The sequence below is a fragment of the Falco naumanni genome, chromosome 2 (genome assembly GCF_017639655.2).
Source record: "Falco naumanni isolate bFalNau1 chromosome 2, bFalNau1.pat, whole genome shotgun sequence".
In the NCBI taxonomy this organism is placed as follows: domain Eukaryota; kingdom Metazoa; phylum Chordata; class Aves; order Falconiformes; family Falconidae; genus Falco; species Falco naumanni.
In genome coordinates, this window is record NC_054055.1 from 86,396,777 (window position 1) to 86,421,061 (window position 24,285).

At 35.0% G+C, this 24,285-nt stretch overlaps 1 protein-coding gene across 9 annotated transcripts in view; it reads left to right on the forward strand.

The window, feature by feature from the left end:
- Positions 1 to 24,285, forward strand: part of DMD (dystrophin) — a 1,096,913-nt gene that overhangs the window by 281,739 nt on the left and 790,889 nt on the right. For all 9 annotated transcript variants that reach the window (XM_040582467.1, XM_040582466.1, XM_040582468.1 and 6 more), the window contains 2 exons: positions 20,804 to 20,992; positions 21,771 to 21,952. In XM_040582467.1, the coding sequence (XP_040438401.1) occupies positions 20,804 to 20,992; positions 21,771 to 21,952 (371 nt within the window). The remainder of the gene's footprint in view (positions 1 to 20,803; positions 20,993 to 21,770; positions 21,953 to 24,285) is intronic.

The window sequence follows — 24,285 nt, forward strand, 5'->3', positions numbered from 1 at the left end:
AATAGAAATGTGTGTGTCCCTGTACTTGGCACTGGTGAGGCTGCACCTCAAATACTGTGTTCAGTTTTGGGCTCTTCACTTTGGGACAGAGGTAGAGGTGGTGGAGTGTGTCCAGACAAGGTCAATGAGGCTGGTGAAGGGTGTAGAGCTCAAGTCTCATGAGGAGCAGCTGAGGGAGCTGGGGTTGTTTAGCCTGGAGAAAAGGAGGCTCGGGGGGGGTGGGGGTGGATCTTATTGCTCTGTACAACTACCTGAAAGGAGGTTGTAGTGAGGTGGTTGTCAGTCTCTTCTCCCTTCTAAATAGCAACAGGACAAGAGGAAATGGCCTTAAGTAACACCAGTGGTGGTTTGGATTCGATGTTAGGAAAAAATTCTTCACTGAAAGGGTAGTGAAGCATTGGAACAGGCTGCTCAGGGAGGTGGGGGAGTCTCCATCCCTGAAAGTATTTAAAAAACGCTTGGATGCGGTGCTTAGAGACATGGTTTAGTGATGGATTTGGCAGTCCTGGGTTAACGGTTGGACATGATGATCTTAAAGGTCTTTTCCAACCTAAATGATTCTATGATTCTATGAATATGGCAACTCAATATATGCATGTCTTAATCAGTGGTAATGATGGTTTTGCCTCTAACCATGTATTTCTTGAAGAATAGTCATCATCTATATATTAGAACAAATTTATAATCCTGATAAAATAGTGGTTGGTAATTTTTTTTCTAAATATTTGAGGCTGATACACCTTAATAATCCCATTTTCATTAATTCAAATAAATATTATTTCCTTTTCAATTATCAGTAGCCTTCCAATTTTCTACCACCTATAGTATGATTTTTGGATACCATGATTGGCATTGCAACGGCCAAGTTGGATTTTCAATAAATTCTCCTTCTTTAGGTGACTGCATTAAAGAAACCAAGATGAAGTAAACTTTTTTCATCGGATTTTGTAAAGTTTAATAAACTTTCTCTGATTCCCCCCTAGTTATCAAAGAAAAATGCCAGTAGATTTTTACTGTGGTCTGCCAGTTTCAACGGTATCTTGGGTGCTCTCGTTGAGAAGCAAGGTTTTCACTAAGTATGTTGGTCTTCTGTTGAAATGTACAAGTAATTTTTTTCTTTTAAGATCTCTGCAAACTTTCACCTTACAGGACTTGAATATTACAGTTTCCTCAAGAGAATCAAAGAAAGAATGTAGCAACTATCAACAAAAAGTCTTTCATCTTCTAGAGGTTCTAGCTACTGAGATTGATCTCAAATGTCATAGTGTTTAATTGGGTGATTCTTTTAAAGTTCTGCATTTGTAAAAATGGTCCAATAGATTTTGTAGTCTGAGCATGAGCCAATTGGAATGCAGAAGAAAAATAAATTAAATGCAACTCCTTTCCAAAGATTTTGAATGTTATCCTGCAAATTTGACCATATATACCATACATTTACTGCATATGTCAGTTGTCAGAAGTTGTATAAATAAAATGAGCTATGAATCTCTGAGCTCCATATCGGCAAGAAGCAATAACATTTTCTCTTACACCATCATCTGTCAAAGTCCTTTCCCTTCTATCTTCTACCCTTGTCTATTCTTCTATGTCACATTTCATTTTCCCCATCCTCACGTTTCCTAAGACCTTTACAAGCTGTGCATCTTTAAATTCACCCTTCCTTTCTGAATTTTTATTCTATTTGTCACTCAAAAGTATACTTGCAAGCCCTAATATTTTAGTTGCACGATTTTTGGCCAGACAAGTTTTGCTTTGCTTAACTGTGACACATCTCAGATTCAAAGGAAATCACAGTTCTGCCAGCCTGTTGACTTTGGTGCCTCCTTGTTGTTTGGACTGTGCTTGATCACTTCTGGTTGAAGCAGTTACCCTTTTTAACTGCTATTGTCAACATGAATGGCAGTTGTGCTAATGCTTAGGAAAAGGTTTCCTCAATAGTTTGATAAAATTTCTGTTCATAACTTCAGATAGCATTACTCCATTCTAAAACTTAGTCTATTAACTATTTTTCCTACTGATTAATGTATTTAGACTTGACATTAGTAAAGTAAGACAGCAAAGATAAGATTTTCTACTTCATATGTTAGCCTAATCATATTTTCATGCCTCCAGCTGAGAATTATCAATAACACCAGAAAAAAACCCACCAAAACCAAAACAAAATCCAAAGAAATACTTCAATGCTGATATAGTGGCAGCAGCACATTTTGTTCACATGCTCATGAGTAGGACAGAAAGTTTGCTCCAGAGCCGCCTCTTTCTAAATGGTTTTGCTGACCCTCATCACTGACAGAAGCTTCCTTGACCCCAGTAGCTTCATCTCAGATTTCTGTGCCTAATTTTCTACACAATGTCAGAGGAGGCATTTATTTTAACATACAGTAGATTTCAGAAGATTACCTGAAGCATTGGTTAAATGTATATGAATATGATGAAAATAATAAGGATTGCATTTTCTAGATAGAACTACCTCTGGTGCTATTTGCACTACTTTTGTATGACTTAACTGAATTTCCTATCCTGTGTAATGCCGTCCCATGATTGAATTTTATTTAGCTAAGGTAAAACTGAAAAGCGTTTTTAAATATGATAGCTTCAAAAAATGTGTATAGATCTGCATTGCACCCTTGAAATGCCTGTGCCCCAGCATAGCTGTAATTTTGAGGAATTAGCTTAATGATTGACTCTGTTAGATACTGGTAAGATTTCTGTGGATGTACCCTCAGGATGTACCCTTTGTACCCTCAGGTGTATATAATACTCTTAATGGTAAAATCTAAAGTATTTTTGGAGCATGGCAAATATTTCTCTACTTGAAATGCAAAAGTTGGGTTTTGAGAAGTGAATGAAGAGAGTGAAGTGCCCCACACACAGAGTATCAGTGGGAGGTTCCGTTTCCTGATTGGCCTTTTGCCCAGATCATTACACTGTGAGAAAGGGGATGATCATGGGGTTTTTCCCCTACATTTATAACAATAGCATTAGAGTATATTTTCAGGGTCTGTAGGAAATGCCATGGATTCTTTGTTGGTTCACATTTGTACAACAGGCAGGTCTGCATTTTTGCCTGAAGTAGTGACCTTTGAAAAGGCCAGATTGCTTATCTCTACTGATTATTAAAGTGCTGGTTTCTTTCTTCCCCCCAGTGATTTTGATGCAGTATACACTGTGCACTGTAACGCTTGTGCAGAAGGCTCTCCTTCTAAGATATTGCAACATGTACTTAATGGTTTTGGTGTGCATGTACAGACTTCAAGTACAAGTGTACAGAGGAAGATACTAATGGATTCTCCATGTTCATTCCAAACAGCAAAAACATTTGTCTCTGTATATACAGTAGTATTAAGGAATTTTGCTTTATAGGTTCCTGAGATTTATAAGTATTCTAAGCAATATCATTAATATGGGTACATTAGCCTGAGCTGATCAGTGAGCTAAGGGGACAAGTAGGAAGAGAGAATACCTTTTAAATGAACAATACATTTGGGGTGGGGGGAAACACTTTTTTAGGTGTTCAGACCTTTTTCAGAAATTCCAGTTATGAAAGCCCAATAAAACATAGCAAAAATGAGAATATAAAAAATACAAAAATGGTGTGAAACAATATGGTGTTTTGAACTTATCCACGCTCTTTCTACAGAACACATTTGTTTTATTAGAAATTAGTTTAGCTCTAGCAAAGAAGTAATACATATATTTTTGAGGGAATAAAACATTTTTAAAAATGCAAAAGGAAATTTTAGTTGCCTGATAGTGGAAATGGTGGTTTAAATAAACTGAAGGTGATGTAGTAAGCCATCAAAATGTAAAAACTCTAAATATACTTTTTTAAAAGGGCAGAAAATGAAATTTTGATTATGATGTTAAAAGTTCAAAGTTATTCATATAATAGGGTAATACTCTTACAGAATAAGTTCTGCAAAGTGTTTTGCAAATAATTTGGAAAATATAATGAAATAAAGTATGTTTACCTCCCAAGCATGAAAAACACATAAGAATAAAGATAATATTTCATGTGTCATTGTTCAAGGGAATGTTAACCTTAAAGCATAGGTTACATTAATGTAAGTGGAATTGGCATGTGTGTTTAGAGGAAGTCCAAACCGCAAAAAGTGTAGACAGGTGAAAATATGATGTGCAAGTTTCTTGTTTGATAATTTATATAAGCAGTCTTCCAGTCTTCTATTTTTCTATCTTCTTTATTTCTACTATGATCTTTCACATCTTTGCTATTTAGCATCCTAGCTAATGTAGCAATACATATGCAACTTCTACCAAAACTGCTTTTTCATCTTCATTTTTACAAAATGACAATTAACTTACGTACTGTTCGTCTAGTACCTTGTGTCAGCTTCTGAGCTGCCATTTCTTACATACTAGGTTTGATATTTCTTCAATCTAAAAGTGTATGAAATAAATTTTCCTGCCTTTCTTTTTGAGGAAAGGTCTTCTGTCTGTTAGTTTGAAATACTTTTCTTGTGCTTGTTTCAGTGAAGAAGGCATCTCAATTTCAGTTTTAAATTTTTTGTACAAATAAAGCAAATCTAATATTTTTTTATCTTCATTTTGTATTCTGATCCTTTGCTTCTGAAGTATTAACAAAGGAATTCCAAAAATAATTCTATTGTCTGTCAGAAACAAATAACCTAAAACAGAGAAGGGAGAGGGACAGCAGAGATAAGAAGCTCTAGAGATGTTCTTTCCTTTAAAAAACTAAAAACTCCAAACCCACATCATGCATACAGTGATTGTGTGAGGACCATCACATACATAGGGCAGCAGCTTGAGATGCAAGTAAAAGACTATCAGTGTGAAAACGGGAGGATGAGATGGAACAGGGGATCAACTGTTATGGGATTAACAGCAGAGGTGGCTTGTTTCCCGTGTGCATGCTCTGCTTCTATGTTGTTTGTGCCAAGATGTTATTCTAGTCATTGTAGTCTGTTGGCTATTTTTCTCATACATTTAACATTCCATACACTTAACAAGTGAACTTCATTATTTAGATGTTATACACAGAAGGAGAGAGTGACATTTTCATTAATAATTTTGACTTTTTACATTATCTAAAGAAAGGAGCTTCCCCCCCCCCCCCCCCCCCCCCCATAATAGCATCATTACAGAGCGAGTGTGTTGAGTCTCTGCATGAAACCTGGCTAATTTAAAACATGTTTGGCTTCTGTTTTTTTTTTGTTTGGTTGGATTTAGTATTCATTAAAACTTCTCACTGGGATAATAATTTAATAAAGTTAGTAGCACTGCACTAATTTAGATTATCCTTTCTCAAGGCTGGGAAAGGGACTAGAAAATAGGTCTAGGCTGATAGTACATTGCCAGAACTCAGGAAGGGACTCCCCACTCCTTGCTTGGATGTCTTTTTGCTCTGGGGATCTGAATTGCTGCCTTTCCCTTTGAGTCAGTGGTAACTGATCTGCCCACTCCAGAAGCAATTGCAATTTGATAGCCATCTAGTAGTCATTACTTAATCAGGTGATTATTGTAGTTTTTCTCTACAAAAAAGCTGTATGTATCACAAGTGCATAAACTTGTTGTCGTCTTGAACAGTTCCTTTAAGTTTTCATTGGTACTGTTTTCATTATACAACTGCTCTGTTGATGCATTAAGACTTACACTGAGAAGACTATCAATGCTTAGCTTCTTTTCACCTTTAGAGTGGATTGTTTGCTATTCTGGATACAAACATTTCCTGGTTATATGCTTTAAAAAAGTGTACTAGAGTTTATGTCTCAAGTAGTCCCAGTGAACTGAATGACAAAATACTTTTTGCAATTTCAAAGCAGAAATACACTAAATATACTCCTAAGTGTAAGGGCTACACTTTGAAGTGTTTGCAGGCTTTCCATTTTGGCTACATTTATTTTGTCCTCTTAATTTCTGTCCTTTGACTCCAGTGTTTTAGTGTTGGTGACCTAATGCAATTAACTTGTAAGAGTGAACTAATGTAATGTGTGAGCTTTGGGCTCTTTCATATGGGACTAGTGGTCCATCTACCTTGATTAGCTGGAGAGAGCAGTACTGCTGACATAAATATTCGAAGAATTTATTTTTTTTTTTAGGTGGTGTTACTGTATACACCTCAGTCTCCTTGGAAATTTTAGTTGTGGTATATTGTATGAAGAGGAACTATTTAGTTTCAGTTACCTAAAGAGGCACGCATTTATTAATTCAACTTAAAATACTTTCTCATTTCAGTGCTATAAAAGTTTGAAAGCAGAAGTAGAACATAACTTTTTAAAAGAAAAGAACCTTCTCTTTTAAAGCAAAAGTGATTTAAGAGACATGTCAGACTACGTATCAATAGACAGAAGTATATATGATAATTTCATAAAACAGGTTTTTACAGTTGGTAGTGTAATTTCCAAATGTTGAACTTATTATTTGTCTTAGTCTTAGGGTAAAGGTTTTAAGCTAATAAAATTCAATCCAATATAAATCAGTAAATATAAACAGTTTGGTTTGGGTTCATAAATGGAAAATATAAATTCTTCAATTTTATGTTTTTCACTACCAGTGTTTAATAAAAAAATGGCTGATGTTAATTGTTATATTCACAGAAAATAGGAGAGTGGAAATGTGTGCTATTTGTAAAAATCATTAGGGGAAATGCAATGGTCCTGTACTCAGTTTATACTCAGTTTACTTGGAGTAACTTTTTGAGTTTGGATTTGACAAGTAGGATCAAGAAATAGAGATTCTGTAACATTGTGTTCCTTCTTAAAGGAATTGAAGTGTGAGAACAACAAATGACAAGATGCTTGCATAGGTTTTCCCACCTGAATTACATTTGCAAATACTGTGAGGAGTAAGAAATTAATTCCACTGTACAATTTATGATGTATGTTACTCTGGCCACTTTAGGTCATTATGCAATTTTCAGTGTGATTACCTTTTTTAAAAACAATCTCTAATCTACTTATAATTATCCATTCCATTTCAGAACATTCAGTTTCCTTCCAATATCTGTGATCTTAAAAAATTAGCTTCATTATTTGTCTGACCTCATTTATTCCTACTCACGTTCTTAATCACAATGCTCTTGTATCTTCTCGTTGTCACCAAGTAAATGCTTTCTCTGTTATGCTGTGCCTTGTTTTGCTACTCCTAGACCTTTCCTGGCACTCTTGTCTGATTAAAATTCAGTCTCAAAATCGTTCTTTACTACTCTACAAAGCACTGATGGCTTTTAAACTGAGTTTTAACAACTCGTTCATGTTCAGCCTCCTAATTTTCCCAATTTTAACTTCTCTTTTCACTGTTCAGCCTTGTTTCTGGCTTTGTTCCCATTCTGTGAGCATATACGATGGCTACTGCAATGGATATGTGACATTTTATGTCATTTTATTAAATATGTTATGGCATTTTATTAAATATGACTACATTCCTGTATATGAGGAAGTACAATAATGGTTAGCAAAATTTCACCTGTAAAGCACCGGTAATTTTTTTTCTGCCTCATGAAGGATGTCAGGCAAAAGTATCTAATGAAATATGTATGGATTCTATTTCAACTCATTTGAAGAAGTTAAATAGTTAATTTAGTTATAGGAGAATGTATCCAAAAAAATAATAATATAAACAGCTCTGCAGTTCAGAATTAAGAAATTGTTTTTTGCTAGATCTCAACTGGAAAGGGGAAAAGTGGAAGATTAAAAGGAAGTGCTGAGGAAGAAAGACCAAATGTGGAGAAGGTTATGGCTACAAAACAGTACATTTATAATGTATTTTTTAAATTATAATTTTTGAGTTATTAGTGTCTGTTAAAGAATCTAGGAGCTACACATCAGTTGTACATTGTCTCTAAATTGAGAATTTAGAACCCTGTAACTCACTGTTCTTGAAGTATGCTTTCATCCCATCTCATTAGTAATTATATTTGAAAAGTGATTTTAATTACACAAATTCTCTCTTAACAGAACCTGAAGGTAAATTTGAGTCACATCACCACAAATGACCTCATTACAGTTACATTTTGCTTAATAAACATATTTTATATTCTAGCCAGTTAACTGATGTGTTATCTAATATAAGCCTCAAACATAAATATATGAGAGAATAATGGTCTTTAGTATATATTTGTATGAAGCTATTTTGGGTTGCCTTCTTTTTGATCATCTTAAAAAAGGGGTTTAGTTTGTATCTGCAAGAGAAAAAATAATAGGATTCTATTAATTCATTATATATGCTACTTGTATATATTTATATATAAACTAGAAACATGTTACCTCTCAAATAGCACTTATGGTTCAGTATTTCTCTTGTAGGTCAGCAGCATTTTTCATACCAAAAATTTCAAAATAGCACATGCAAAAACATATAGCTGAAAAAAAAATAATCTACAAAACAGACTGTTTGAAAGCTTCCTAAGGTGCCTGTATTACCCTAAAATGTTAGGGTTTGCATTTGAATTCACAGTGCAAGGTTTTACTCCACAGTTAATAATTGAAGTGACAGTTACGATATTCTGTTGCAATTACAAAAAGATGCAGTTATTTTTGTTGAAGATAATGTCTTTTAATTATTTTTAAATTTTCTTCACATCTTCCTTTATTCTGTGTGTGTGCGTGCGTGCGTGTGTGTCAGATGACAGTATAATTGTGAAATGCAGGAGGGAAAGGCAGCCAATAAATAGCTTAAACAAGAATAACTGATAGTTATCTATACATTTTACTTCTGTTTCCCATATCATAGGACTTTGCAGGCTGTCTTACAAATAGCCAAGTGAATGTTAAAGAATGGAGCATGAAAATACACTAATTTCTGCTTTCATACCCTCCAGATAAATTTCAGATCCTCTGTACTAAGTCTGTGTGACAACAGAATAGTTTAAATAAGCCAGAGCAAAGGGGTTTTCTTCCAGCATTTTATCCTGTTCCCTGCAGTGAACAATAATGGATACACAGGAACAGGAAAAGAGGTATGACTGATTAAAAGTATTGACACATCCGTGTATTCTCACTTACCCTCCACTGATTGGTGGCTCAGAAAATTCCTGAGCTGGAGATGGTATCTTTATATTTAAAAGTCCTCAGTGGATTTTTATCCTTTTCTTCCATCCAGTTGTTTGTCTTTGTAAAAATTAAGCAAAGTTCTTTATATAATTTTCAGTATGTCCAGAAATAATTCTTGGTACTTCTTGTTCTTATTATCTACTGAAAATATTTGTAATATTTTCTATATTATTAACTAATTTATAAACCTGAGGCTGTGCATTCAGAAGAGGAGAAAAACCCTATTGTGAGATGGTTAGTTATCAACTTGTCTCATTTCCAGCTTTTGACTTATTATTCAGAGCATGTAGCTACAAGCAAGGTAGTTATGCTACAAAATACCCAAAACCATTATATCTCTTGAACCTCTTCTGCAACAGCTTTTTTGTTAGCTTTTAATTTTCAATTGAAAATATATTCTTTGAAGTGGCTTCTGCTGAAGGGGAGCCTCTTTAATAGAAGCTAAAATATATTTGGGGAAGGTTTATATGTAATCAGGATAAACCACATGAGAGCCAAAAATGGGATATTCAGCCTATTCAAGCAAATTTGACTATTTAAGATTTTAGATGACTTTGCAATACCACCTTTTTCTGATAATGTTTTCCAACTATAAGTAACAAATTACAATGTAATGTTGATTACTCTGAAATCTCCAGGACCTCAGCCCTAACTTCACAGACACTAATTAGTATGTCCTCTTATTGGCTCTTGTCCTAGAATCTTCGTTTCTCAAAAGAAAGAGAGTCATATTATAGGTATAGCTCTTCATAGTTAACTGCTCTTGCTATTGATGCTTTTGTAGGCATTTTGCTATTGTACTGTGTGACTATTTCAAAAGAGTTTTGGAGTTAAGTATTCTTACTATAAAGACTAGATGGTCTTTAATAAAGATCCTGAAGAGAAAAATTATGGCTTAGTAGTCCAAAATAATAGCAGGAATGGTAGCTGGCTATAATGATTAAAATAATTTGAAAAATTATCTTCATTTTCTTATGTTAAAAGACAGTATAGACTGTGATATATTTGAGGTTACAGCTTGGATTAAATTTAAAAAAAATACGCTCTGAATTATTTGCTTTTGCTGGTTAAACCACAGAAGATAAAGCTAAATGCAATGCAGAATACAAGTCAATTAAGGTCTATATTGTTTCAATTCTACAAAGAAAGTATGTTAAAGCTTTGTGTTTGCAGGCTATTTTATCTTCTGGTCTTTATAGTGTAGGGCTTTTTACTCCCTGTGTACCTCTGTCACAGTTTGTTTGGTAAGTTAGATTTTGAACTGAGGAAGGAGACTTTAATGAAAGCGTTACTCTGGCATGAAAATCTATGCATTTTCACAGGTCTATAGGTTCATTGCATACATGTGTCCAAAACCATTTAGTTTGTTTTAATGTGGCTTCTGTGCTCAAGCTCAGCAATATCTTTCATTTCATTCATCTTCTGAGGATGGAAAAAACAGCATTGTCACTTGGTGAATTTAATGGATTTTAGTTTTAGATTGTGAGCTGTATTAATATATATAAATAATTAGATTTGAATTTTATCTATTTTTATAGACATTCATTAGTGATACTTTTTCACCAGCAGCTCCTTTACAGCACAGGTATCTTTTGTGAGATATACGGAAAGGTGATCTATTCTGTCAACAGCTTCAGCAACAGAAGCCTGGTTGATCATATTTGTTCAATCTGTTCAATCAATTAAAACTGCCTAAAGTGTCCTCACCTTTGTAAGAACTATCATAAATCATGGCAATTTGAAAAACAAACCCTAAGGCACAACAGGCTTACTTTTGTAGCTGATTTTGCTGGCCCATGATCAGCAATGCCTGGATCCATTGTGTACATGGCTCACAGGCTGCAGATTGCTCTTCCAAGTAAACTAAACTGGAAACTTAGTACTGTGCTTATAAATTATGCTTATAAATGAAGGATTGAAAGAATATGCAATCTGGAAAGTTTAATGGTATTTAATTGCTCTTTGTATACTTGATTTCATTTTTTACTTACATTTTTAAGCTCATGCTGTTGGATGCAGTTTCCATTTTCATTTATCAATATTACTGATTCTGTAACTGTAAAATAAACAAAATGCTATGTGTTAAAGCGATGACCTGATATATACTATGGGATTGTGTTTCCGTAATTTGTATTATATTTCCCTGATTGAGTTCAATTCAGTACAGTGCCCACTGGTAGAGCCTCTAGGAAACCCAGAAGGTTTGTTCCTTCTCATCTATAAGGTCTTTTGAAGTAGAGATTCCCTCACAATGGTAAAGTCATATTAAAAATAAAACAAACAACAAAAACAAAAAACAAAAAAACCACCAAAAAAAACCCCAAAACCAAACAAAAAACTCCAACCAACCTTTATGTACAAATTTTGCCTTTTCCACCCACTACTTCAAATCTATTACTGTCTTGCAACTAGATTAACCTATCAGAAATCGAGCACAAAAATTTTTAGAAGCTATACAATTTCTACATTTCAGTCCTTTGTTATTGGTGATTTTAAATACCTTCTCAACTTCTGGTTCTCTTTTGTTCTTTACCTGTGTAGCTTGAAATTATCTCTTTTTTAAATATTATTATTATTATTCATTTTGTTAGCTACAGTTGCTTTCACTTATATGTAACATCTTTTAACATTTGCCTCTTATTAAGCAAAGAAGCATGTAGCTGTGTAATAAGATGCTTCAGAAAAGCATGTGCTCTAACTTGTTCCAAAGGAGAGCTCTCTACTGCACACAGCCTTGTAATACTGCCAGTTCATGAGACTGTGTGATTACTCTGCTTCACATTCATAGAGTGCTTATAATGATACAACTTTTTGTAACTTCACCAAAAGGTAATGCTTGTGAGAAAACATTGTAGATTGGGTGTGTTTACCTCATGTTGAATTAAAGACTTGAGACAAATCACTTAATTTGTTTCTGAAGACCAGATTAGGAAGCAATGAACTGTTTAGTCTGTATTGTAAAATAACCATCCATTTCTTGAAAAGCTCTCACACCTCCGTGTTCTTCAAGTGATCTTAAATTAGCCTAGGGGTAATTGTTATTTCAGTAAAGGGTTCAAATTTAACCAAGCTTTAAATCTCTGCAGAATCATAAATTTTCCAACCTTCAGAATATACTTACATTTTAAAATCTAACACTATAGACACAGAGACCTATGAGACCTAAGAAGTGGAAGCTAGAACCAGCTGCCAAGAAAAAGAAGGGTTGGTGATGGTGAACAGAAAATGCTGGAACAAGGAGTCTTTGAAGTATGTTGCTCAAAAATGCCACTTCAGAGGTAGTGATGGAGTTCAGAATTTGTACATTTATGTTTTGGGTTGACATTGACTACCTCCCAAATGAAATTGAGCATTTTATGTAGCATTTCCAAGGGATGGAATCACTTTTATGAACATTTACTTAAGAAAAATAGTTTAAAAAAAGAAATCCATGGAAATCACAGACACAAAACAGGTTTGCCCTCCATTAAAAGAGTATTATTAAGGTTAATTGCTTACAAGCAGAGAAAAAGTACAATTCAGGTTGCATGGGTTATTGTAAATTCAGTCCTATGTAGGTGTGTTATGATAGAGCTTTTATTTACAGCATTGATGTCCTTATATCCTTCAGTGAACTGGATGAGCCTGTTGTAAAAGGACATGTGGACTGTATGATAAAGGAGACTGTTGCTTTTATGAACACTGATTTGTTTACTGCAGAAGTTAGAAGGTAGACAGAGAGGGGTTATCTCAAGGTCTTCCTGAATTGCCCACAACTGTATGGGCAAGGGAGAAAGATGCAGTTCAACTACTGCTACACATCTTTTCCTTTCTCTCCTCTCTGCCTGTTGCATAGTTCTACTAACCCGTTGCGTATCTCTCTTCTTCCATAAGTCAGCACTGTGCTGGACAGTTGTGAAATATGTTAAATAAAGGAGCCAAGGGGTTGCAGAAAGACAGCTCCATGACTAAAACAGTTGAGTGCTGCTCAGGAATATTCTCCACCTCAATTACAGTCTCCCTATGAGCAAAGTAATCTTTCAGAGACGTTCCTGATGTCTGGGTATGTTATATGTTGAGATCTAAACCAATGAAGCACTGAGCACTTGAAAACAACTGGATTCACTGGGAAGAAACAAACCCAAAAGAAACAAAAGAAAAAACCCAAAAGAAACAACCCCCCCCACACAAATCAAAAAAACCAAACTGTGTAAAAGCACAATGAGACAAGGATTTAGGTTTGCACACTGAACAATAACAGTAAAATACAGTATTAAATAGACCCTTATTGAATGTGGCCCACTCTGTGCACCAAATGGGATTAACTCGATTTTAGTACTTTTTTGAAAGTTGATCTTACTGTATTGGTGCTCCTTTCATAGTCTTATGTAACTTTTTCCTCGTGGTCCCTTTTGAGACATTGAGCCAAACGCTCAGGGCAATTTTCTACTGGCAGAGAATGTTTCCTGTATGTCATTGTATTTGTTAACTGGTTTCCCTTTATTCCAACAGTTAATTACAATCAAATGTATTGAGTGGTCCTCTTTTTTGATTTCTGCTGCTTTTTTGCATAATCCATTTGAATTTAATTTGGCTAAAACACAATTTATCTGTCTCCATCCCATGTTCTTGTTTATATGTTGAATGAATTTTCTGCTTATGGAGATTTTTAGAATAAGATTTAATTAGCGGTATAGAAGGTCTTTGTCAGAAAAGTCTAAGGTAGCTGTTACTTAAGTCCTTATTACATTTAGAGTTTACATTTTAAAAATTAAAAATTAAAGTGACTATTAGCTATTCCATCTTGAATATTTTTCATGCTACTGTGTGATACCATGATCACAATTCAAATTTTAAGGTGGACTGATCATAATTAATGGATAAAATTACATTTACCTATTTTTATGTACATGACAGTATAAAACACGATAGATGTTTGTTCCAGGGATATGAATCTGCTGATCTGGAGTTACCTTGTTGGTAGCGCTACTGGGAACAGACCCCAGGCTTCTTGACATACTTTCAGGACCCTGTTACCATTTACTGCTGGAGAGTTCTGTGAAGGGTCATTAACTAATCGTGAAAATTTACTCTAGGGTGAAAGTTTCAACTTTCTTTTTGTGAAGAGTAAGTTTATTTATGTGTTGTGTAGAGACCAAATGATCTCACAGTCTACTGCTTGACATGACAGCACCTGAAATACACATCTTCTTAGAAGGTGCCTTGTACTTGGATCAGAAAAGGGAAGGGCTGAAGAATATTAGGTAGACTAGGCATTTCGACAGGAAGAATCATGATTTTGTTGTAGGTGTGTGTTGAAAGCAATTCCATTCAGTCACAGTCAGTTGATTTAGACATCCACATCAAATCATATTACTGTTTGGAGCCATGATTCTTAATTGATTGAATAGGAAGTGCCTTCCCTAGAGAGGCAAGTACTGTGTGTCTTGTCATCAGCAATACTTCAAACAGCAACACATTTTACAGTCAGAACAAAAACCTCAAAATAATTAAAACATTAATTTTCCCTAGAGAGTTAATAAAATCAGTCCATTTTGATACACTTTGTGTTAAAAAGGATCAAGCAGCTCTAACCAAAACCTGTTTTGATACTTTTTCCAAGTACAGGTGTGTTGAAGAAAGCGAGCTAAGTGGAAACTTTTTTTTTGTGAAACACCGACTTACTTGACCATCTATTTAAATTGAAACAGCTTTTTAATTGTTAGCAAATTAAATCATTCCAGGTAGCTTGTAGCCTTGGTTCCTGTCTCTTAACACTATCTTGTCCTCACAGTTCCCAGTTTTAGTCTCTTTCCTAACCCAAATGGTTCCATTTTTTTCACTTCCTTTCAGTTGACTTTAGCCAAATTCTACACTCCAGGTCACAAGGTGCAAATTTTCTTTTATATCTAGTAAATTCTCTATTTGTCTTTTTCAGTCTTTATTTCTACCTGCTGTACCTAATAGAGTAGTTGGAGAGATTAATTTTATTTTGCCCCTTTCCTGTCAATGGTTTCAGCATTTTCTTTCCTTTGTAATGTACTTTTTATCCTAACTGCCTGGCTCTGGCTTTTTTTCTTCATAACATGCGTTTTGCCTAAGCTCTATTGATTTTTAAAGGACTAATAATCTGCTACATCGCAAAACTGCAGTTGAAAGGACAGGCCAATGCATCCAGGTGAAAATATCTGTAGTACAAATGGACCCAGAGAAAATCAGGTATTAAAAATCTAGGTAGTCTCAACTGAGGAAGCAAGATCTGCAATTTTTCAGATTTATGATAAGGCCAAACCTAGGTGGTTTTTCATATGTATAGGGGAAGGAGAAAAAAATAAAAAAAACCCAAACAAGCATCTTCCTGACCTAAGATGTTTTCATTCACAAAGGCAGGTTTGAAATCCTTAATGAAATGAGCATGTCAGCCTCATTTAGTGGAAAAAAAATGCCCACATACTAATAACAGTCTGACCAATGTTATCTTTTTCATTTTATTAACAGAAGTGACTGAACTATTCTGATGTACATTATCTGTTAAGAAAATATACTCTTGATTTTTAGAAAGAACATTTTAGCATTTAACATTTTAACAGTTATAATTTGGCAATTTTAAAGATACATAAAATAGGATTTTGTAATGAGAAACTTGGAGGAACTGAAAGAATAAGCAGTGGTATCAGTCTCACCTGGTAGGAGGGTGAATTATGTGTGCTACTTTCTGAGACTGTAGTCTTGCAAAGGGAGTTTTCAAACTGAAAAAATTACTCTGGACTTAAATTTGCCTCTACTTAAAAAAAATGTTTCTTTAAAATTGTATGTCTCTGACTTTTAAAGCTCTAAATGTCTGGATCCAGATTCTGCATCTTTTGCAGTAAGGCAGCTTCTGAAGGAAGTAAATATATAATGTAAATAAGAGTGCTAGAATGAACCCTAAATGTTTTCTGCAAAACTACTTCCCAAAACTGCCCAACTAATTTCTAGAACTCAGAAGCCATCTTTATGAACTAATGAAACATTCTTGGAAAATTTACTAAGATGTCCAATCCGTTTCCTCCCCTTAGGAACATAAGGCAGTAGTAAGTGGGGAGGACTTCATCCCCATGCTTTCTTACCCTGAAACAGCTGCAAGCTCGTGGTACGAACTGTGAATTAATTCATACAGCTGCCAGGCACACCTCATTTTTCCAGGCTTCTGAAGATCAAAGGCTTTTTATTTTCTCTCTTTACACTTTAAATTTAAGCTTAAGAGTCCTTGCGGTCTTCCAGCCCCCACACCCCAGCAAAAGATGGTGAAGTGTGCAAAATTTCAAATTCGTATCTTTTCTTCTAGTTATAATTCTTTGATGTGCAGCAGCAAAGGAAAAAGAATGATATTCTAGAGGATAACATATGGGTCCAGAGCATGTTTTTTCCTCCTCTGTCAGTCCATAATAACAACCAGGACTATTTTCCATGCAGAAATGACCGGCAATCATTTTTCAGAACACTCTGTGATCTGACTGACTGGCTGACTGGTTCCTAGCTAGATGTGATGCAGTTTTCATCAAGCATCAGAACTTTTAGTGTCATTTTTCCCCTTAACACTTGTGTCATCATGCATGCGTTGTTATTCAGTATATTACTCTCTGTAAATGTTTTGCTTTGATTGCACTCAATCAACTTTGGTTTGCATAATAATTAAATACTTTATTAATAGGTTTTAATTCAAGAATGAACTGCATGCCTATTTAAGCTGCTTTTTTTTCCTAAGTATATTCTTCCTAGCAATATATGACTATAACGATTTAACTTCAGCATGTCCTAATTGGTTTTCATACTTTTAAAAATTTATGGTTAGAAACAGCTGTTACAACTTCTATTATATGTCCCTATTATTAACTCTGTGTCTTTTCTCTCAATGTAGTGTATGAAATAACTTAAAATTCTACTTTTTCGTAGTATTTTAGGAATTCTGAGCAGATTTCGTATAAATTCAGAAATGACATTCACAGAAAGTGTTGGGTTTGTGTTGTTTTGTATTTTTTAAATGGATTTGCCTACCATTATAATCTGTAAGAATCAGGGGGTTTATTCCTGTTTGTGTTATGTGGATTATTTCAGTGTGGATTATTTTTGGTGCTGTAGGATCTGCATAATTAAATCTAGTTTTCATTATGGGATGAATAATCTGTATGTACATTAGTATTAGAGACACTTTTTTTTGGTTTTGCTTTTCAATACAAAGTGTGTGGCATAAGCATTAGGTCAGTAGTTGTCCACTTCCAGGTATGAATATTTAACTTTGTTTCAGTTACAGATGAGCCAACTGTCTGAATTTCACTGATTTGAGTAGTTGTTTTTCATTCCATATGCATGCAGCGTGGGCAAGGATGTACAGCTGTCTTTCAGAGAGCCAACAGCATTGACAGAAGTAGTGTAGATGAGAATATAACTGGATTTTAAGATATATGTGTTTAGTCAAGCAAAAAACAACTGATGACTCTAAGGCACATTTTTTTATGTTTATATATTTTTTACGATGTGAATATTCTCTGCTTATGTAGATTCTGATCAAGGTGGCCATTGCTCTGCTATGGCTTGTTAATAGAAAATGTGCTCACAGAGGCAGAAGAAAATTTAGCACATTTTTTGAAATGTTGTAACTATGGATTTATTTTATCAATGAAATTAGTGAGGGTGTTTTAATTAATTTGATGATCCCAGGGGGTCTCTGCATATGTCACTGTCAAATCTGAATGCAAATACTCTACATACTCAATGCACTCTAGAAATATGGAATGGTTTGGGTTGGAAGGGACCTTAAAGATCATCTAGTTCCAAACACCTTTCTATGGGCTTACTACCGTTTCAGCTTTTGATGATTATTCTACTTTTTTCTTTTCCCTAAAATGCATGGGGAAAGAGAAGGTATAATGATCTAGTGACTTTATTAGGCCTCAGCAGTTGAGAATTATTCAATTGTGCTACCCGTAAAGGAATATTTTCTTCTTTTTTAACTATTTGTACTTCAAGCAGAGCTGATATCTATTCCTCTGCTTTGTCATCTCATGCTGATCCCGGCTTTGCTGGAAGTGGTACTGTAAGATTTGAAAGAAAGTGGAAAAGGTGTTGTTTCCTCTGTCTACCAAATATAGGGATTACTGACACCATTTCACAAAGTCCTTTGGATATACTTCCTCTAAACCTTTTCTGATTTCCTTATATTAGAAAATGGCCATTTTTGAAATAAGAACATACTTTGGAATACCTGCTAAGAAACTCTTTTGGTTTCCATTTATGTTAGTGTTTTCTTTACACTTCTTCAAGAGATAATATAATGGATTGGAACTTAGTCTACACCATTTTGCCATTGAAGTTCATGAGTCCAGATTTTTCAATGCAATTTCATGTATTTGTGATATCATGAGAGAAGAAAGTGAAAATGTAGGTCAAGGTAACTAGGGAAAATTATAATGAGTAGTCACTCCTCAGAAAAAGAGTTGTTAGAGGGTGCTTAGTTAAACACTTGTCATGCACAATACAATATTCAGTATTGGATCTAGAGAAGGATTTTCAGATGGAGAATTTTCAAACAGATGATGGAGATCACCTGTGATGGGTTGACCTTGGCTGGACACGAGATGCCCACCAAGCTGCTCTATCATCCCCCTCCTCAGCGGAATACAGGGGGAGAAAAAAAAGATGAAAATTTAAAAAAGAAAAAAAAAAGTATAATGAAGCAATTACAAAAGTTGCATGTGCAGAAGCAAAGGAAAACAAAAGATGTTGCTCTCTGCTTCCCATCAGCCAGCAATGTCTGGCCAATGCCTGGGAAGCAGGGCTTCAGTATGCATAGCTGGCTGCTCCAGACAAGTATCATAAATAACAAATGCCCCCCTCCTGCCCCTTCCTCCTCCTTTCTCTTAGCTTATGTCATATGGTATGGAATATCCTGTTGATCAGTTTGGGTCCTGGCTGTGTGCCCAACCAAGATCTTGCCCACCTCCAGCCTACTGGTGAGCGGAATGCTGGAGAGCCAGCCCTGACGCTGTGCTGGCACCGCTCAGCAGCAGCCAAACCACTGGTGTGTTACCACCACCCTCCTGGCTACCAACACAAGCACAGCACCGTGAGGGCTGCTGTGGGGCTCAGCCAGGGCCAACACATCATCACAGATCTCTGCAAACATCGTATCGCTAGTCTCACTCAGTTGTTACAGTATCTTTCCACCACCCCACCAGCAGTGTATCAGATGTGGATATATTTTGTGCAGTATTGCAAAGTAAATGGTGAAGTTATCTCTTTCCACAGTAGATTGTATACTACAAAAAACTATTTTGCTGCAGATATGTGATGTATATGGGTGCAATTTTTTGCTATATTGTATGCTACTTAAAATCTGGAGTTGCACACAATTCAAATAATTATTTGCACAGCAAGAATATTTATTGAACATTTTCTATGCTTCATTGTTTATATTTCTGTAAGATAATACTTACTTTAAACCAAAAAAACCCCAACCGATAAGTTCATCAGATTTCCAAACCTGCTATTCTGATATGGATTTAGTTAGTGAACATTGTTTTTCACATATAAGTGGTGATGGAGTAATGACTGGTGTTTTAGCCAGCCTAACACACATATGACAGTGATTCACATAAATTGCATGTGATTATTAGATCTATACAATTCAGAATTAACTTGTTGCTGTGAAGATGAAGATTGAAAAGTTCATTTTAAGTGATCATGTTACATCAGTTACACTTCCTGCTTTCAGTTCAAGTGATAAACTTTGACTTTGTGTCCTAAACTACAATGAAAGGCTTGAAAAGCTGCTTTGAGTGTTTTATAGGCACATGCACATCAGTAGAGACAATTTCTGCCAACTATAAAAACATTAAGTGACTTGGAATAGTTTTTATAAAAGCATAAGCATATTTTTATTTAAAGACCTTGTTTTTATACTAACTTGCTAGCAAAATAACTAAACTTCTTCCAAAGTTTTTGAAATTATTATGGGATAATATCTTCTTTAACAAGCCTGTGTCTTTTGCTTCTGCTTTGTCCTTGCCTTTAGCTATGATACTTATCATTAAATACTTGTTGATTACTCTTGATTTTAAGCAATAGAACAGAAGTTCGATTTTTGTGCTTGTTAAGAGTCACCTGGCTTCTATAGAATGAATATAAGGATGGTCCTTGGTGGGAAGAGGAAATCAACAACAACACACTTCTGTTTGGTCTTAAAAAGTTAGGACTTTGCATGAGGTCTCTGAGATTTTCAGCTTTCTGGAATGGTTTTCACAGAATGGGCTTCAATGGATTGCTCAATCCTAGCATTGCATGTAGTCTAAAGGGTTGTTTTTCTTTTGTAATGTTTCTCTGTACTATCAGCATGCAACTTGCTGGTTTTTTTATGATATGATTTTACTAGCTGCTGTGGGAAATAAATTTCTCTCTATTTTCCAAGAGAAAATACTTAAATAAGAAACAGTAAACTAGAAATAAAAAAACCAGAACGTTTCTTGAAAAGCATGTATAACATATTGTCAATATTCAGAATACTTGGCAGGAATTTTGAATTCTAGTGTAAAATGTATAATTTAATATATTATTTTTTTTTAACCTTGATATTAGCTGATCTTAGTCAATTATCTGATTTGATGCTAAGTACTTCCACACATTACCTATCTGATATTTCTTTTATTTTACAAAAAGCTGGTTTTCTAATACAAGACAATGGCATTATATTCTTTTCTTTGTAGAACTGTCAGAGCAGATGCTATTTGCATTACTCTTAAAAATTTGTTTTTGACCAGTTTTTAGAAACTGTTGAAGAAAAGACTTTTAGCACCATGCGTATGGGGTCTGAAATGGATCTTGAGAACTACCAAACTGCTTTGGAAGAAGTACTCACATGGCTTCTCTCTGCTGAAGATACATTACAAGCACAAGGAGATATATCCAATGATGTAGAAGTTGTTAAGGAACAATTTCACACCCATGAGGTATATGTTTGTATTAAACCTTCAGTAGATATGTGCTCGTATCCCATAATAAGGTAAAAAATCCAAAATAAGGATATTTCTAGTTTATACTATTCCTTTTTCTGTGGATGGGGTGTTTTTGTTTTGGTTGTGGGGTTTTGTTTGTTGTTGTTTGTTTGGGGTTTTTTTATTAGTATTATTATTTTATGTGGAGAATTTAAAAGTAGTACTGGAGACCGTGCCTCAGAATCACAGAATAAAAATGAGGTTGGAAAAGACCCTTAAGATCATTGACTCCAACTGTAAACCTAACACTGCCACGTCCACCACTAAACCATGTCCCTAAGTGCCACATCCACACTTCTTTTAAATACCTCCAAGGATGGTGACTCAATCACCACCTGGGCAGCCTGTTTCAGTGCTTGACAACCCTTTCAGTGAAGAAATTTTTCCTAATAGCCAATCTAAACCTCCCCTGGTGCAACTTGAGGCCATTTCCTCTTGTTCTATCACTTGTTACTACATGGCACCCACTTCATTACAACCTCCTTTCAGGTAGTTGTAGAAAGCAATGTCATCCCTCAGCTTCCTTTTTTCCAAACAAAACAACTTTTCACCCTATGCAAAATGAACCGGTATATTTCCAGTTTGTGTTAGAAGATTTGTGGAGGAGTTGAAAAAATGAAATACCAAGTCGAAAATCGTGTTTTGAAAGTGGTGGACCTTAAGATATTTCTCCCAGTCTGTTCTTTCCTTCCAAAGAATCAAACTTAAAATGGGATTTTATTTTTATTGTCAGGGTTTTATGATGGAGTTAACAGCTCACCAAGGACGTGTTGGCAATGTTTTGCAAGTTGGAAATCAACTTCTAACAACTGGAAAACTTTCAGATGATGAAGAGAATGAAATCCAAGAACAAATGAATCTACTTAACTCTCGATGGGAAAGTCTCAGGGTTGCAAGCATGGAAAAACAAAGCAAGTAAGTAATATGTCAGGTAAAATTATATACATATGGAGTTTGACTGAAACAATCCTGAATTGACTAACAGTTGAGATTTTCTTTTATTTCACGTCCCTGTGAACAAAACTTCATATCAGATTTTTAACCTGACATTTTAAAGCTTTGCCTGCTGTTGAGACTGAAAGCTTCACAAATAGCAGCAACTATATCAACAACTTGGAAACAGATTAAACTTTAACTAAAATTTATATTACCTACCTCACTTTTTTTCCTGACTCTTTCAACAAGTATCACACAATATTTAGCTAAAAAGGAGAGAATGTTTACAGAGATACAAAAGGAAGAGGGAAACGAACCTTTAACGCTTTTAAAACTTGATTCCATAAAAATAGTGAGAGGGGGCTTAGCTTTCCAGGAAATATTGTCATGGTTTTATCTGAAAACAAATTACACTATTTGAAAAAGGGCAATTCCTATAACTTAAAGTAGAAATATAATTAAAAGTAGAAAAAATAATCTATTAATCACATTGATCTTTGAAGCATTTTAAAGATTTCTGTCTTGGTTTGAAATTTTGATTTACATAGTGCTCTGTAGGAAAAGAAACTCCGTAAAGCTAAGAGCTTGTGATTATGCCACAGTGGAGTAATTTGTTCTGCAGGATACAGAGTGGTTAAAACAAGAAAGTTATTGAATGTGGTTTTTGTGTGAGTTGCCTTCTGTATATTAAGAAAATGTCTGTTACTTACCTGATCTTTCGCATTGATTTCTCAGCCTCTTCTTATGTAGGATACTTTTAAACCCCATCTGATACAGTAACTCTGTTTCCAACCCATGTGTCTGGGTCTTTGTCATAAGGAATTTTGTACACCTGCTGGCCTTTCTGTAAAGGGGACCAATGGCCAAGTTTACCAACTGTCATACTAGGTCACATCCAGTGGAAATTTAAATGGTCCTTCAGTACAGCTGGCGAGAGCCTCCTTTTGCAAATGTGGTTTTAATAAAAGTTTAATATCTCTAGTAGTCAGACCAATGGTCTAGAACAGCATCCTGACAGTAACAGAAGAAGTAAAGATAAGCTTTAGGGAGATACATGATCTCCTGAACCAGCATCTTCTCATCTGCTTTTGTGACTGGTGGAGATCAAATACTGGACTGCATGGGTGCATTGCTCTGCACACCAAATATTGGGCAGTATGGATTATTGGTCTGATCCAATGCTTCATGTCTTATGAAGTTCTCTGTAGGACTCTCCTGACCGCAAGCTTTTTTCAGCTCAGGTAGCTTCTTGAGATGGAAACATTTTTGTGTATTTGTAACCTGCTTGCTATTTATTTGTTTGTTTGTTTATTTATTTCCTTCCATCTATTTATTTGATACCCCCTTGAGCCTGTTATTATCCATGGCATCCTTTGGCAGTGAATTCCACAGACCTCTTACCTGCTTGTTGAGGAATGGCTTGCTTTTCTTTGTCACTAGTAACTAAAGTGATTCCCTCTAACTGGCTCATTAGAAGTTAGGGTCAACAGTGTATATATCTTTCCTTATTCTCTCCATAAAACATATTTTTGGTTATTTTGCTCTTCTTGAGCTTTTTCCAGTTCAACCTTATATTTTTGGAGTTGAGTGGACCAGAATGGCCCACAATATTAGAGGGAAAACCATGATCTTCAGCAATTGCATAACATGGCTCTCTTTTTTTCTGCAGTGTGTTCATAGTAATTACAAACATTTGTTTTCTTTTCAGCTTGCTACTGAGTACTGAGATTTTTTTTTCTTTATTCTATCTTTCTTTGATAGTCTGTAAAGTTATTGATTGGTTTCAGATGTTTCAACCAAAATTTCTCTGGCTTTATTATATTTTTGGAGAGAAGACTCTACAATAATTCACTGTAGGCAATTTTTATTTGCCGTATGTATTTTAATTTAAATCAACCCATGAAAATAGCAGACTCACCTCCTGAGTGGTACTCTGTTGACTAAAATGTCCTCCAACACCAATTGTTAAACTTATCTCTCAGATGCAGCTATAGAACATTGCTTGGGGAACTGAATTGTCTAGTATCTTCTGAAGCACATCATATTTGGGTAACATGAAATCAGTAGAAGGTATACAGTAACAAGGGCTTCCCAGAGAATGGTGCTATTTAATTTCTTATTAAAAAAAACCTATGTGATAAATTCAGTGAAACCTGGGTTAGGGGAAGAGAACATTTCTCAGAAGTGATGTATTTAAATATGGCTAATTTTGACCTATTGGGTCAAACCCCTGTGTTTGAAGCCTCAACTGGAGGATTATGGACAGGTTTTGTATCACAATGTAATGTATTTCTAAGTTATTATACACAATT